Source organism: Fulmarus glacialis, unplaced genomic scaffold (assembly GCF_000690835.1).
Source record: "Fulmarus glacialis isolate BGI_N327 unplaced genomic scaffold, ASM69083v1 scaffold29233, whole genome shotgun sequence".
Classification (NCBI taxonomy): Eukaryota; Metazoa; Chordata; class Aves; order Procellariiformes; family Procellariidae; genus Fulmarus; species Fulmarus glacialis.
The window spans coordinates 21,054-36,933 of NW_009204073.1; the positions used below are offsets into that span (position 1 = coordinate 21,054).

Here is a 15,880-nt window from a genome sequence, read left to right on the forward strand (position 1 = left end):
CACCTGGAAAAACAATATATTTCCCATGTGGTACATTGCAAAAATGTACCGTGTGGCTGCTTTAGCTGCCTGGGGACATGGTGTATCATGATCCGCTCATTTGCAATATGGGAAAAACATGTACCATTAACTGATGGAAAATATATTTGTTTCCCCACTTGAGAGGTAGGAGAGAGATGTAAAGCCTGGAAGCAGAAGGCATAGAGGGTCCTGGGGAAGGGCCTGGCGCACAGACATGGCAGATCTGTCCAGACAAGGGGGCAGTGAGAGATGTTTGTTGTTGTACTGTAACTTGTAAATTAATCTTAGGGAAAAACAGAGCATTGTGCAAGCCAAGCACCCTCCCCTTCAAAAAAAAGAAAGCCTAGAATCACTCAGGAAGTGCATTGCTTATGGGGACCTTCTCTAAATAAAATAACAGATGATGATGATGATGATGATAATGATGAAGGTTTTGTATACAACCCCCACCTTCCCTCCAAGCAGCTAAAAAGGTGCGGAAGGATGCATAGGGAAGGATGGGGCTGGAGATGGCGGGGCGACCCAGGAGAAGAACAGTCGGAGCCCATCGGTAGCAGAGCTGCACAGACATTTATTGAACACAAACAACGACAAACACAGCCGGCTCACAGAGCTTCCTGAGCTATCGTCCAAAGGTTTTGCTTGTGGGGATGGTCAAAAGAGTGCTTTCAAAGGCCCCTGGGGGTGTGAATCACATACAGCTGAATTCTTCCCATTTCCAGTTGCTCGTTAGTTAAAAAAGAGGACCATTTGTGTGTATGTGTGTGTGTATGATTCCCTTCGTTTAGCATGAAAAATGGCTTGTCTGGACCCTGCCATGTTGCAAAGAGAGAAGTCTGCAGGTGAACCCAATTGTGCACGTTGGCTTGGCTCCCGCATTCTGCTTCCCAAATAACACGGGTGAAAACTACGCCTTACCCTGAGGGCAGGGATGCGAGGTCGCAAAGGTGAGCCAGGACAAGCAAAGCGAATGAAGAGGGAGCATCAAAGGAAGAAGGGTGAGAAAAGTAAGTACTCTGAAGCACGCACAGCTCTGGGTGGCGTCACACGTCCATAGGCTACAGCAAGTACCGCCAATGTCAACTCAAATGTGTAAGTAGCTACGCTAGACTGACACTAAAGACCCTGTCATCTTCTGAAGTCTCGCCAGCGGAAAAAAACCAACCCCCCTACCCACCCCCTGAAAAGCAGATGAAGTAGTAACACCGTACGCTGAAAACAAGGACCATAACCAAAGAGTTCGGGAGCAGCCTCAGGAGCACAGTAAGGAGCTCGTAAAGAAACGTTCCAGTGTGTGCATATGCATGTGTATTTTTTATATATATATATTCGTTAGTAAAGAAAAGAGTATCTGTGGAGGCAAAGGGAAGACGGTAAATGTACAGGCAGTACAGGCTGGGTGGAGTGCCGGTGGCTGGAGAGGGTCGGGTGGTGCGGAGTGGAGGATGGTGGGTGGAAATTAGAGTGCGCCCATTCCAGTGACCTCAGACGTCAGCCTAGAATAGACAGGGGCAGAGAGAGGGGAGGAGGGGGGAGACAAAAACAAGCGCTTAATATCCGGAGCAGAAAAGAAAATGAAGACCCTGTGGGGCAGCGCTCCTCCTCTTGTCTACGCCTGGCTCAGACGGGGTGCAGAGCATCACCCGGTAGCTTGAGCACATGGGACTTGGGGGTCCCCATGGAGGGCACAGGGTGCTGGAGCATAGAGCAATGGCTGGCTGCCTTCCCCTCTCATCGCTTCTGCCAGATAATGGCCGTCCCTGGCACCGCGTCATGGCAGAGGTACCACCCACCAGGGGTGCTGGCAGGAGACATACCAGCACACGGCTTCACTTCTACCAGCATCCCTCTCTCACAGGCAGCTGTCCCAGCTCCCCCGGCTTCTTCATTTTGATCTGGTTTTTGAAACTATGGGAGAGGCTGAGCTATGCCCCATCCTGTCCCCCACCAGGTCATCTCTGCCTCTGCCACAGTACAGGATGCAGCTCAGCCAGCCCTTCCCAGTAACTGAGCCACTTGTTTTTCTTTTCTTTCTCTTGTGTCAGGAGGTAGGGAGGATTTGCAAGGAGCTGCGGGGAAAGCCGCTCGGCCGTGCCCATGGGCGCGGAGCCGGCCCTGTCCCTCTCCTGAGCGGCTGGAGAGGTGCCATGGGTGTGGGCAGCGGGACAGCGGGGCAGCACGGGATGGTGGAGGTCTATTGCAGGTCAGGGCTGAGGTGGGTTGGGTGCAAGGAGAAGAAAGCACATACAGACCTCACTGGTGCTCCCAGCCCACACCCCAACGAATGTCAGAGTCACCGCCAACAGCCCCCTGTCCTCAGGACCCTGCTGGCAGCCTCCTGCAGCCGCACACATCCTGGGCTGGTGGCAGGTTGGCACAGCACCAACTCTGCCCGCAGTGGAGGACATGGACGGGGGGAGGGCCTCAGCTTGTTGCACGGCTGTGCCAGGCAGGCGTGAAGCCAGTGAAAGGCCCTGTCTCCCCTTAAGCTCCCCATTCACGAGTATGTAGACGCAGGCAAACAGGTCTGCATGAGCACCCCAGACACGGCTCATTGCTGGCACAAAGCTGGTCCCCAACCCCTCTCCAGCCACGCCTCCCCTAGGCACTCCCCTCGCAGTCCCTTGCCGGACCCCCGGTCCCCCACGGCACAGGCAGCATCACCCCCCGGCTGGAGGCGGCGTTGGGAGCGCTCGGCCCCTGCAAAGTCCTGCTGCACCAAGCTTTTTAGCATGAAAAGGAAGCAATCAGGCCGTTCCCATGTCTTGCGTTTATTGGACTGATTATTTTCATTGGGTGGAGGAAAGCCTTTGGGAGGCCTGGAAGTACGCGGAAGAGGCTCTGAGGCAGCAGTAAGCGATGCTGGGATCCCAGCGAGCAGGTCCCAAGTGATGCCTCCCCACCACTGGCTCAGCTCCGTCCCCGTCCCTGTCCCCTGCCTCGTCCGCAGGGAAAGATGGCAGCAATTTTGCCCACCCACAAGCAAAATCCTCGTGCGAGGGTGGTGGGTGGAGAGGCGACCGGCGCAACCCACAGCCACCCCACCAGCAGCGAAGCAGCTCCCGGTCCCCAGCCAAAGCACGAGCGGGATGAGAGGTCCTGCTGGTGACGTCTGGTCCCTGCTCAGAGGTCTCAGCAAGCCACCATTCGTCCCAGCCGGCCTCAGAAAGCCCTTCCTGGCCCGCGGTGCTGGGAGCGAGTGCTGTTCCCACCGCACCAGCAGGACAGGTTTGGCCGTGGTGGGAGGAAGTGGAGTTCGGTGGGGGGGTCTCACCTGGCGTTGATGAGGTACTGCGCAAGGCTGATGTTTGCAGGGGTTCCTGTGATGGTAATTTGGCGCTCCGATGACCCTTCCGTGGCATTGGCAATTTTGATCTGCGCTCCTGACATCTGCCGAATTTCATTGATTTTGGTCCCTTGGCGTCCGATTATGCAGCCTATTAGCTAGAAAAAAAGCACAGAGGGAACGTCTGAGAAGCGGCAGCTCTGGCAGCCAGCGGCGGGACGTGAGCACAACCTCATGGCACCGGCCAGAAGCCCTCCTTCCTCTGCCCTGGGGCGCGAGTGACCTTAATGTTCATGAAAACAGGAGAGGGACAGCCCGGGGGTGAATCCCACCTGCACACGAGCATGGTCCTCCCAAGACACATCCAGCAGCCTGCCCTGCTCTGCTCCTCGGGGGGCAAATTTCAATTATCCACACACGATGTCTGGCATCTCAGAGGGCTTCAGGAAGGGCGAGGCATTATACTGGGCTCATTTCAGTAATAATAATTTTCATGGTCTAATAATTGGCTCCTGTTTTGCAAGGGTCAAACGATGTGAATAAGTCATGTTTTAGGCTGTGCTCCGCACTTATCCCCTCGCTAATCACAGTGAACCTGAAGATGGTTATACAGAATGCGTTACTAGAAGAAAACAAGCCTTTCGCCTTCGCCAGGGACAGCCCAACCCCAAGTGCCCCCTCATCAGCCAGTGCAGCCACACACCATTGATAGCTTCACCTTGCTCACCCCATCCCACACTTCTACCCTGCTGGGACACCCTCGTTGCCTCTGTTACCCCCTTCAGCTCTTTTGGTGCAATGCAAGGGCTCGCCGGCGTTCACACCGTTGACAGGAGAGTACCACGTGGCTGTGGCACCACCAGAAGAGGAGAATCCTACTTAAAAACATGTCTTTCACACTCTTGTGAAAAAATTAGAGCCAGCTGGAGGCTTGAATTTCCTCAATTGCCTGCCCCTTGAGTTTCCTCAATGGTTCTCAATGGCTTGAATTTCCTCAGCGGTCTTCATCTTTGCTCTTGCTCATTTGTGCATCAAACTATGGTTCCCGCAAGTACCTCTGCACCTTGGTAACACATACCAAGATGTCCAGCTTTACCGACTCAGGCATGAGGTGTTTCTGTATGCCTTTCTTGGCCATCAGCATTTGAGCGCCTTTCCAAGGTTGCACCTGGGAATTTTATATGTGGGACATTCATCTTGGCAGCTGCTGGATTTCTGTCACTGTAGAAGTGGAGACAACTACTCCTCCAAATGGTCACTGGTCCTGTTGTCAGATCATGGGCTACCTTAGTGGTTTGTCCCATATGGACCTGAATATACACCCCACTGCAGTGCTGGAAGGGTATCAACTATCTCAGGGGCTGCAGCATGATGTTCAGCCCAACAGCTGCCCATCCTGGTCTTCACAGCGCAGAAATAACTCAGAGATACTTCAGCAAATGAAAATCCCTTACAGCTGGAACCTGCTGGAGAGACCCAAAGAGCCAAACCTATTTGGAGAGATGTTCAGCAACATCCAAGCATCTCTGCAGTGTTCAAGTTTCTCCTGGCAGTCAGAGGAGTAACAAGATGAATTTCATAATCAGCTTTCCTTTAACTATCCTCTCTCTGCAGCACATCCACAAGCTGATCTACACCACTAAAACACGCCTGTAGACCCTTTGCTTTAAGAAACCCAAACTGTCCTCTGCTTCCTGGGAAGGTGGCAATGGGAATTTAAGAGCCTTCAAAACAACAGGAGGCAGAACTCAGGAGGCATTTTTCAGCAGGCAGAAAGATGCAGGTGATGACATTTAACGTTGTGCAGGTCTGATGAAAGCGGGGCTTTGAGTGAGCGAATGCTCTGAGTGCTCCTGGGTCCCGTGGCAGGTCCCTTGGCACGTTAAAGGGGAGGAAAGGCCTGTTTGCAAGGGGTCACTTAATATTCCTGAGGATGCTCTCATTGCTGCCAGAGCCACGGTCCCTGACACTTGACAGACGTGGCTGTTGCAAGCTCGGGAGCACTTGCAGAGCTCTCCGCAACCTGCCAGCTCCTCACTGGATGGACAGAAGCAGACCTGGGATCAGCCCTGCCGCCATCTCCCACGGGCTCCTCCGCAGAGCCCTCGCATGGCAGTTGGCCCCAGGGTGACGCATCTCCAAGGATTTCAGCTGTCAGATGCTCAGAAGCTGTTTCACTGCCATATCTCTTGGATGGAAGGAGGACTCGCAAGTGTCCCGAAGGAGCAGAGGTGCCCGGCAGCCGCAGCGAGGCTCACTGCCCTTCCCTTGTGCTGCTACGCGTTGGTGAACACCAGGAAGAAGTGGCAACAGCTACCAGACCTGATCCAGAAACTCCTGATGAGGATGGGCTGAAGGTGCTTGTAGGTGATGGAGATGGGGACAGAGATTGGAAGTCATCCGCCCACTTGCCCTGAACCTGAGTTGAGCACCTGCTGGTTATCAACCCATGGAAACCGGTGGGCCAGTCCAGAAGCAAGTGAGACCCTTGGATGCAGGCACCGGCTGTGTTGGGCTCTCCATCCCACCTCTCCCACCTGAGCATCTCCAAGCACCCTCCTTGCACCACTTGGTGTCCAGCGTGACTCCAGCCTCCCCCCAGCAAATATCCCAGTCCAACATCCATTTTACCACAATGCCTCCAACTATAAGACCCAAAAGCTGCCTTCCACCAGTACTAAGATGAGACACACCGTCCTTCAGATGCTTGTGTGGCATTTTGTGGCATCAGAAACACATATACTTACCTCCTCTTCACCCCTCCGCCCCCACCAGTAACTACTCTTGAGCTGAAACATCATCTCAGATCTGCCAGTGCTAGATTAAGCAATTATAGTCTAATCAGGGCTGGCTTGGGAGCTCTCTCCCCTTCCCAGTGCTGTCAACTGGGCATGTTTCATGAGCACTGAGTTCACTTGGAAAGGGAAAAGGAGCATTAAGGAGGATTGTACCTAGGAAAGCTACCGATGGGATAAAGGCCAATGGGTGCTTTATGCTGCAGGCTGATCTCCAACAGACTGCACATGGCGTGAGTGAACGCGGTGAAGGGGCATCTCTAAACTTATTTAACAAAGTCGTATGCCTGCAGCTTACATATGTACATACACACACACACATGCTGAGGAAGCACTTGGATTTACTTACATCATTGGGAATGGTGAGTTCATGAGTACTGGCCGGGGGACTGGCATCCAAACCTGGGCATATGCAAGGGAAAATGGTTATAGCTAGCAGAGGCAGCGCGGTGGAGCTCCGCTGCTTTCCTGCAACAGTCAACACTGCAAAGGCTGCGTCCTGCTCAGGGGCTGGGAGGGGAAGGGGATCACACACTCTGGTACAAGGAGGAGGAAGACGGTTGCTACCTGACTCTTCTGGAGCTGGGTGCCACCTTCCCCTGCATCCTTCGAGCTGGCCTCACTTCCCACCCTCCATCCTCTCACTGGGAATGACTTCAGAGGAGGGTGCGTTACAGCGCAAGGTTGCAGCATCGCTGGGGAGGGTCTCACAGAGGTGGGAAAAACATCTTCCCTCCTCCACACAGCAGCAGACAGCCTGCTGGCTGGGAAACCCAACCCCAGAGGCAGACAGCCTGCCAGCGGGAGAGTTGTCCATGCACCCTCCAGCCCTCTCTGGACACAGCAGTACAGAGCTGCTTGGTTACAACAGCAGCTTGGTGCCCCAAAACCAGTTTCCTTGGGGGACCCGGCAATGCTAGCACGGGGTAGCCTACAAAGCACTTTGCAAGTTAAAGTCCCACAGACTTGCATGCTGAATTTAAGCCAGACTGCTAAGACATGCACTCTAGCTGGACCCGGGACTGATGGTCCCCCTTACGCCCAAGGGAAAGCATGGCAAACAGTACGTAGCCAGCAAGCTATCCTGTGTGTGCAGCTCCAGAGGCAAGAGGACAGCATGCCATAATGCTCCTAAGCCAGGTTGAAGACTGCCTCTCCCACAGGTTTCCATATTAAATCACTTCAATGCTGAAGCAGGGATGTCCTATTGCAAATCTGCAAGAGAGAAGCTGTCTAGTGGCTAACAGGAATTAGCAGTAACCTCAGGAAACCCCCTTATCCGTATGATATGAACTACCGAGGAAGGCTTTTAAGAGCAGTGTGTGCAAGAGTCCAAGACACTTGTGCAGAGTAAGGGGGTGTAGAGAAAAGAAGCACAAGGAGACTGGAAGTGCTGGGCTGCTACAACACAAGACAGCAGCAGCACTGACTTCCTAGTCACCCAATCCAGCAGGGCTTCATCACGCTGCATGGCACTATGCCGCTGCCTTAACCACGCTGAGCAACTCCTCCAAGCAATGGCCAAGTTTTGCTGGTCTGCATTTCCATCGAGGCCCTCTGCACTGTGAAAGAGGAGCTCCCATCTAGTTTTGCCAGCAACAGCCACACAGGTTTTAAAACTCAGCAGGTCTGAACTGATGTCTGTCTGGGTAGCGGCACTGTCAAAGCAAGATTTCTACAATACTAAAATGAAGCCTTAGGCTGCAATCCTATTTGAGCATCACCTCTAGAAAGGAGAGTATCAGGTATCCTCAATTCGCTCTTGTATGATTCCTGCGCTTTCTCACACGCACCTCCCTTACAAAGACGCAACGCCTGGGTACACCGCCCAGGCACACGCTTGCAGGAGGTCTCTCTACCACATTTTTCATTCAGGAGCACACAGAAAGGCAGGGAATGGGGATGCAAATCCTCCACTCGGCAGCCCTATGCCCTCCTTCACCCCTGCTGGGTGTATAATGCCAAAGCCTGCACAAAACATCTCCTTCCCAGGTTTTATACAGCGGGCCATGCTTAATGCTGACTTTACAGCATGCTGCACTGGAAGAGACATTTCACCAGCCCTGGACCATCTTTCACGCCAAGCCTCCGCGCAGTCTAGGGCAAGATGGACTGCACCTAATGCAAAGACATGTCCCCCAGGGTGCAGATGTCCACCACCTCTTGGCCATGTGTTACAAGGCTCAGCTTGGTAGCAGCCTAGGTATGACAGAAAATGTCTTCTGAAGGGAGCAGAGCACGGGGGATGGGCTCAGAGCAACGCTGAGGCACCCAGGGGTCTTTGGAAATGCAGGCTGGGCTCCTCAGATTCATAGATAGGGCCCCCCGCCCCACGCTCAGATGCCACGAGTGCTGCTGAAAGCCCTTGGGGCATACAGTGCCATGGTACTGCATCACCCCCTGCGTCATGACGGCCATCAAGGAATGGCCATGTCCTTCTCCATTACCTGGAGATTGTTTATTTTAGCATACCAGATCCTCCCTCTCTGATACGCACATGCAGTCCCCTTGGCTGTAATGTGGGGGAGTCAGGGCAGGATTAGTGCTATGGGTGATTGCAAAGGGCAAAGCAGGGCACGCAGAAAACAAGGCTGTGGAGGTTGGTATCATGAAATCTATTTTTGCTATAGTCTTGTGGAGTCTACTTACTTGGGCTACATTTGCTTTCATAGGTAGGCGATGTCCCCAGACTCTTTTGAGGCATGCATGTGATGCACCTCGGCTGGCCGCAGAGCACGCGTGTGCCCCAGGTACATCCAGGGGAGGTCTGGCTCACATCGCCTATGAGCCTCCAGGTCTCAGGATAACTCCTCTAAGCAATGGTAGGTTATAAAAGATAAGCACGTTTGGCATATATGGATGAATGTGTGGGACATTTGACATCAAAATTTCTCCAAGATTCTCCGGGAGCCATGCTTTGGCTCCTCAGGGTCCTGTCCCACTAAAAATGCAGCTCACCTTGAATGGCTTAGAGATGGCTAAAATTGTGTCTTGTTTCCATTCCCACAGGCATTTTTCTACTGTTTCTGAGCAAAGTTTATGCAAAATTAAATGAAAGAATAAGGGCGATGACTCTGATGTCTTTCTGTTACACGGATGGCAGTTATACGCAAATATCAAAAACCCAGGCAATAAACTCCAGGCACTTTTCTTTTGACATGCTGTACAAAGGAGAACGGCAGGCACAGTGCTGCCCGGTCTCTCCCTGCCAACCAAGAAAACCTGCTGTCTTCTCCACAAATACCACAATTTATCTAGGAGCACAACAATGGCACAGTCCTATTTAAGAAACATATTTCAACAGAAGCCTGCTTATTTCCCTGTAGCTTTGTATTTTACCTGATGATTGGCCCATCAGATTTTGAGCTTCTTCGGAGGAATGTAAGGGCAGCTTTTCTCCTGAAGAGCAAAGAAGAAACAGGTTTAATGCTTTTGCCTTCGAGGAGATAAGCAATGTCACTTCATCTAGGAAGCTCAAAATATGATGAACATACTGTCAGAAAAGGCATTTCCAACTGGCACTTTGACCACTGAGTAAACAAAGGTACTTTAAGTATCTCCATCCCCTGCGCTCTATCTGCTTCCCAGGTCACCTGAAATGCGTTAACTGCAACGCCAGCCTTGGGGATGAGGCTGCTGAGCCACGCCGGGGCTGGCTGTCCTCCCATCATCGCGGCTCCCTACGGCCACGGCTCCTTCCCACCATTCTCCCTGGCACCGGGGGTGCTGTCCTGCCCGGCTCGGCACCGCTCCCCGCAGACACCGGGGCAGCATCCCCGGCTGGCGCCAAGCCGTTCCCCCTGGGAAAGCGGGGATGTCCCACTGGGATCCGGATCAGTGCACAGCAGGGGATGCTACCTCCTCTGGGCAGGGCAGGATGGGAGACTGGCGCTCATCGCTTCTGCTGGGAAAGCCAGCAAAGCTGGGAGCAAGGTAAGCGTAGCTTCACAGGAGCAGTCCGGGCGTGCATGGTTAACGGCTGAGAGCTCGCCTATGAGGACCATAACCCCCAAACATCCATCCTGTCTCCCTGTTAACCTTTCCCCGTGCACATTGCAACTTCAGTTTTACTTGCCCTGCCTGTTTCCATTAAATAGCACGAGTTTAGAAAGAGAGAGAAACTCTACAGGTAAGAAGAGAAGGATATCTAGAAAGGGTGTGTGGGTACGTACCAGGGAAAGCGGGGGTGGTCTGTCCAAGGGGAGTAAAGGGGGTTTGCTGCATAGCCAACTGGTGGAGCTTGGTCAACTGCTGAGGGGTAGGAGGGACATTAGAGCTAAGAAGGTTATTGTCATAGAGTACAACAAGTCACACTGAAAACCAAGAACAAAATTATAACGGAAGAAAAAAAAGAAAAGAAAACAAAAAAAACCAAACCAGGAAGCCATGGTGAGACATGGCAAAAACATTAGCAGAAGGACTTGGCCTGGGTAAAATGCAATAAAGCCCAAATCTTTTCCAGAAGTGCTTGGTCAGGGTCTGAAGTACAATACCAGCAAGAAGCCCATTCTTAGTTTCCGCCCCTTGTCAAACGGTTCAGCTCCTTCACTGCAAGCGAGTGGCCGCCTCGGCTCACAGCCGGCTGCTGCTCGCTTCAGGGTAGCTTTAGAGCAGAGGAGCCATCTCAAAGGCACTGCCAGGCTGGTGGTCATCACGTGCCAGCAGCCAGAAGACCCTCTTTGTGCTGCTGGAGCTGCATCGTGACCGCTTGTCCCCGCAGCGAATGCTCTCGTGCTGCTCCTCTGACGGGAAACGCCTCTGGGAGATGGACAAACTGTGGCTCTTAACGTCAGCTCGTTACGAGCGCAAGCCCCTTAGCAGTACAGGGAAATATGGGCTTGACCAGTAGGTATTTCAGATCCTTGTATCCCTTGTTGTGCTGGGTAGGTTTTTGTGCCCCATCAGGAAGCGGTTGCATAGAGAGGAGTTTGTTTGAATACATTTTGTGCTCTGTTTTACTGCTCCAAATTAAAAAAAAACCACAACAAAACAAAAGAAAACAAAACAAACTGGGCTGAAGTCTAGCAGTAAGCAGGAGAGAGGGTCTTTATTACCTCCTGCTCAGCGATTTCACAGGTGCTCAGAGGGTTGCCAGGATCGCATCATCCCCCAAACACAAACCACTCGTTGCACCCATCCCCTCCCTGGTGAGGGAGAGGCAGGAGTTATGATTTCCACATCTGGGGGGAAACAATACTCAAAAACCTCCTTGCCCCTGCAGCGTGGCTGGGGAGGGAGCGCGGGGAGGTTTGGCTGGCAGCGGTGAGGGGAAGCGCTGGAGAGAGCAGACCCGGGGGGCTGAGCACACCGGGGGAGAGAGTGGAGGGAGGCAGAGGGGAGGGGAAACGCCTGCAAGTCCCCAGAGAGGTACCCGGGGTAGCCCTGCCCGGCAGAGGCATGAGGACTTTCAGCCTCCACCGGCTCTCGCCGCACGAGAAGAGGCATGTGCACATCTCTCCCTGTGATGATGTCCCAGCACAGAAAATAAGCCGAAGACACCCTGTCAAAACAGTCAGCTCCGGATAGGACGGGGCATGCCGCCGCTCCTGCAGGTAGCAGGGACACCAGCATCCACCACTTTTTAATTTAAGAACTTTCCTGTTTTCTACCAAATTAAACCCAGGCGTGCCCTGTTTGTGGAATTCCTGCTACAACCAGTCCCACCAGCAGGACTCCAGATGAAACCTCCTGCCTCTTTGCCGGCACTGCCGAGGAGCACCAGGGAGGCAGAGCCCCTCGGGCTCCAACCATGCCCTGGGGCAGGGGTCCTGCTTTGCCTGACGGGGGGAACACCAAAATCTTTTCTAATACTGATCCAGCATATTTTTAAGACATAGTTTGGATAATGGTATTTAGCAAACACCCGTAATAACAGCAATGAAAAAAGCCTGCAAGAGGAGAGGATGGCTACGCCTAGGCGTTAAAGTGAAAGTTGCTATGTGAATGCTTGCAGTGCATGAAACACCTCCTCTCCCGTTTCCTGGAAAAAGCTGAAAGCAAAAACCTGAGACCATTTCTTCAAACTCTGTTTTCCCCCACAGACCAGAGGGGAGTTCCCCCACCAGCGCTGCTGGGAGGCACAGGACACGGCAGGACAGCAGCGCTGGGACCAACGTACAGCCATGCCGAGCATCACTAGGCACCCACAGCAATGCCTGGTTGAGACATATCACCGTCTACCAGCCTGGTGCATACCCAGGAGCAATGCCCTGGGTTGGGGAGCTTTCCTGCGCTTGATATTTATTTCACTCCCGAACGCCCCTGACTCTCGGCTGCCACGGCTGTCCTTTCATCTCCCACCGCAAATTTTGTGAAGGCAGGTAGCTACATATCACATCCTGAACGGCTTACGAGTACCTGGGCAATGCTGAAGCCCTTTGTGAGCCAAAACTCCCATTGACCTGGGGTTTTTTCCCAGGGGAGAAAATCAAGGCAGGAGCTTGCATTTTAGCTTTGGCATTTGAAATTCTGACCACTCTGCAGCCATGGGTCTGCAAAAGTCATCCGCTAAAGACAGACACCTGCTAGAGCGAGGGCAATGCCCTAAAATCATGTTCAAGACTGGTTTCTGCACCAAGCAGTGTTTAAAATGACCGATCCTTGTGAGAGAGCTATGAGAGTAAGGATGGAGCGTGTGGCCACTGCACAAACAACTTTTTCCAGGTCTCAGCAAATCTGCTGGGAGTAGGGCAGCGTGCAGCCAGCAAAGGTATTAAATGTATTTTATTCCTGTCAAACAGAGGAGTATAATAACAAGGAAAACATTCTAAGCTGTCGCCACTGCTTGCAGAGGAAAACTGGGACAAATAATATATTGATCTACACTCTTTAAATACTCAAGTGTATTTATTTATATTCCGATTAGGGAGCAAAAGTGAAGCGCACACAATTATGAATATTTCTGAGCAACCATCACAGCAGGCTGTTCAAAGTACATGCATACTGGTGTCTCATGGAAAGCCAAAGCCTGACCTCCACTAAATTGGGTGAAATCACTGATCCTAAGATCAAAATCCAGCCTACAACTCCTAATCGTTCCCACGGGAAGCGTGCATTCGTGGTATTGAACAGCCTTGCTCCATTCTCAATCATGCAGAAAGTAATCCCATGATTTAATACCCAACACACCCATTAGAAAGAGGAATACTGAACCATGTCAAACTTTTCCCATGTGTGGATGGCTGGAGAGGGCTTTCCACCCAGACCACGCCGCTTACAATTAAGCCGCATCCCCAGAGTGGCACGTTGTGCTCAGCCCCCACTGTGGACCCCTGACTCACAGGCGTGCCAGCAAGAAGGGGCCTCTGCAATGGGACTTGCCGGGTGTTTTATCCCCACTGAAACACATTTAGAAAATTCCAGCTTTTTCCAAGAGCTCCCTGGCACGTGTCAGCCGTGACGACCCCAGAAGCCGAGCAGCTGTCTGCTGCCAGCAAGGAGCTGCTGGCATTGCAGAGCTTCACTGCTGCTTTTCATAGAGAAATCCTTTAAAATAGACTTGTTTTCTATTTCTATTGGTACTTTTATGTGCAGACGTGCCAGTAGATGTTCCCTACATGTCCCCCGCAAACGTGCTGTGGCTCCCTGACCCACCCCGGGCACAGGCACGGCGAGCAGGGGGATCCAAGCATCAGCAAAACCCATCTGCGCTGCAAGCCTGAGCGGTGCCTGTCTCTACACCAGGGAGCGCGAGATGAAGCGGGGACCGTACCCGCAATGCCCCCCTGGGCGACAGAGAGCCAAACCCAGTGAGACAGCCGTCAAACCCAGGGTGACCGCTTTGGTCTGGGGACCAGCTCTCATGGGGAGATGCAGAGCCCTCGGCAAGGTGAGACCCAGCAGCGCGGTGGGCGGCTGTCCTCTCCATCCCTCTGGGGGACGTGGGTGGCGTTTTGCCCAGCCACAGTGCCTGCTTCCAAGTCACCTGGAAGAGGACCCCCAAAAAGGCACGTCCCCCTGCACAGGCTTCAAGCAAGAAACCATGCACCGCTGGAGCTCTGGCTTCTCCCCACCCCACCAAGGCAGTCAGCACCTAAATAAGCCCTGGGCTTATCGATATTTTAAGGACAAGCGGGGAAATAGAGGGGAAAGTCTTTTTTTTTTTTTTCCCTTTCTTTGCACATTTTGATCATTTTGAGGCACAAAATGCGTAGAGTATGGTTTGTCTCAGAACAAAGGGATAGCACTGAACAATGCAAACAATTTAGCATCAGGCCAAGTCCTCAGAATTAATAAAGTTTAGTGGTAACAGGTTAAAAGGCTATTCAAGGTATTACAGATACTACACACGGCCAGTTACTTTGCAAATATGCTATTAATATTATTGTCTAATATTAATATTATGTGAATTAACAGTAGCATGCAGGTGACATAAAAGGGTATAAGAAAAATTAGGGTAAAACTCACATCCGGGTGTGGAATAGCGTATTGTCCCTGAATTGTATAGGCCTGCAAAAGAAAAAACAGATGTTATTAGGGCTGGCAGGAGACGGCAGCAAAGCCCCGTGCCTCTGCAGGGACTGCTGTCCCCAGGCTTAGCTCCTTTCTGCCTGATGTGGGGTAAAAGCTGTGAATGCAGGGGCTAAAGAGCAGCTCTGCCCCCACCCTGCTCTGCCCAGGATCCCCAAATAACCAAGCACAGGGAGCTGAGCGCTGTGACTCCGTCACACCTCTCCCCTCACTCTGCTGACAGTGAAAGTGGGGTGCGGGCTCTTCAACTTTGACTTAACTGGCTTAATTTTGAGGCTGGACGGGATGAGGAAAGCACTTTCTGTGCAGCAAGCAGTCGCCCCGCGCACCCCCCGGGCTAGCCCAGGGGTAGAGCCCGCCTGTGCTGCATTAAATTTGCTGGGGCAGTGAGTCCTTGGGGCGGGAGGGAGACGTACCCCTCCGATCAAAGCTGGAGCACTCTGAGCTACCTAACTTGAAGGCCTTGGGCTCAGTTTGGCTTTTCCAAAAGGAAGGAAACGGCTCTTTAAAGGTGCCAGAATTGCATGGAGCAGGAAGACTGGGCTTCGCTGTATAAAAGATATGAATCAAACCAGAATTATCTGTGTAGTGGATGCACGGTAACATCATCACTGCCATTCACACCTAAACATGATCCTAGAAAGCAAGCCAGTGCAGTAAGTCTCTCTATATTTTCAGGTGCACAGCTCTCAACATGCTTTACACCTACCCAGTATATTCCAGTGCTCTGCTGGGGGGAAAGGCATTGCCGTGCAGAAAGCCAGCTGGTGCGGATGTCTCACCAAGCATGGAGAGGGCTCAGGGACAGGCTGCCTGCACTGCAATACCTTTCACCAGCAATAATTGACAAATCCATGCAAATGTCTGCCAGGAAAATTTTTTAGTGTTTTTCTCATCGTTTGTAGCAATCCTTTCTCTTTTGTAAATAACCTGAAAGTAAGCACCGCTGTGGGTAAAGAGCCAGACACTAAAGAGCCCAATGTTTTGGACTTAACCAGCTAGCAAAACGTATCTCACTGGTTGACACATTATTCAGATGATTCTGAAAGAAATGGCAAAAGAGATGGATAACACTTTAAAAAGGGAGAGTAAAGATAGCCAAGAAAAAGAAAAAAACCACTTTGAACCTCCTGCAAATTTGCCACATCGTTTGCAAACAGCAAAGTGCTTTGTGTGAGGAAAACTCCCAAAATCCTGGAGGAGGAAGGAGACAAAGCCCCGTGCACAGAAAGAGCAGTCCCAGTGCCTGCCGGCATCCCAGTGTGATGGGGACTGGTGTGCCTGTGGGGACGTGGCAGAGGCTGGTCTG

At 52.2% G+C, this 15,880-nt stretch overlaps 1 protein-coding gene across 1 annotated transcript in view; it reads right to left on the reverse strand.

Annotated features, from left to right (window-relative positions):
* Positions 1–1,480: 1,480 nt before the first annotated feature.
* The window catches only part of PCBP3 (poly(rC) binding protein 3), a 41,508-nt gene continuing 27,108 nt past the window's right edge, over positions 1,481–15,880 (reverse strand). Inside the window, exons 9-14 of the mRNA XM_009574859.1 lie at positions 14,509–14,550; positions 10,275–10,353; positions 9,442–9,501; positions 6,452–6,504; positions 3,296–3,465; positions 1,481–1,517 (exon numbers count right to left, since the gene is read on the reverse strand). Coding sequence (XP_009573154.1) covers positions 1,481–1,517; positions 3,296–3,465; positions 6,452–6,504; positions 9,442–9,501; positions 10,275–10,353; positions 14,509–14,550 — 441 coding nt within the window. The remainder of the gene's footprint in view (positions 1,518–3,295; positions 3,466–6,451; positions 6,505–9,441; positions 9,502–10,274; positions 10,354–14,508; positions 14,551–15,880) is intronic.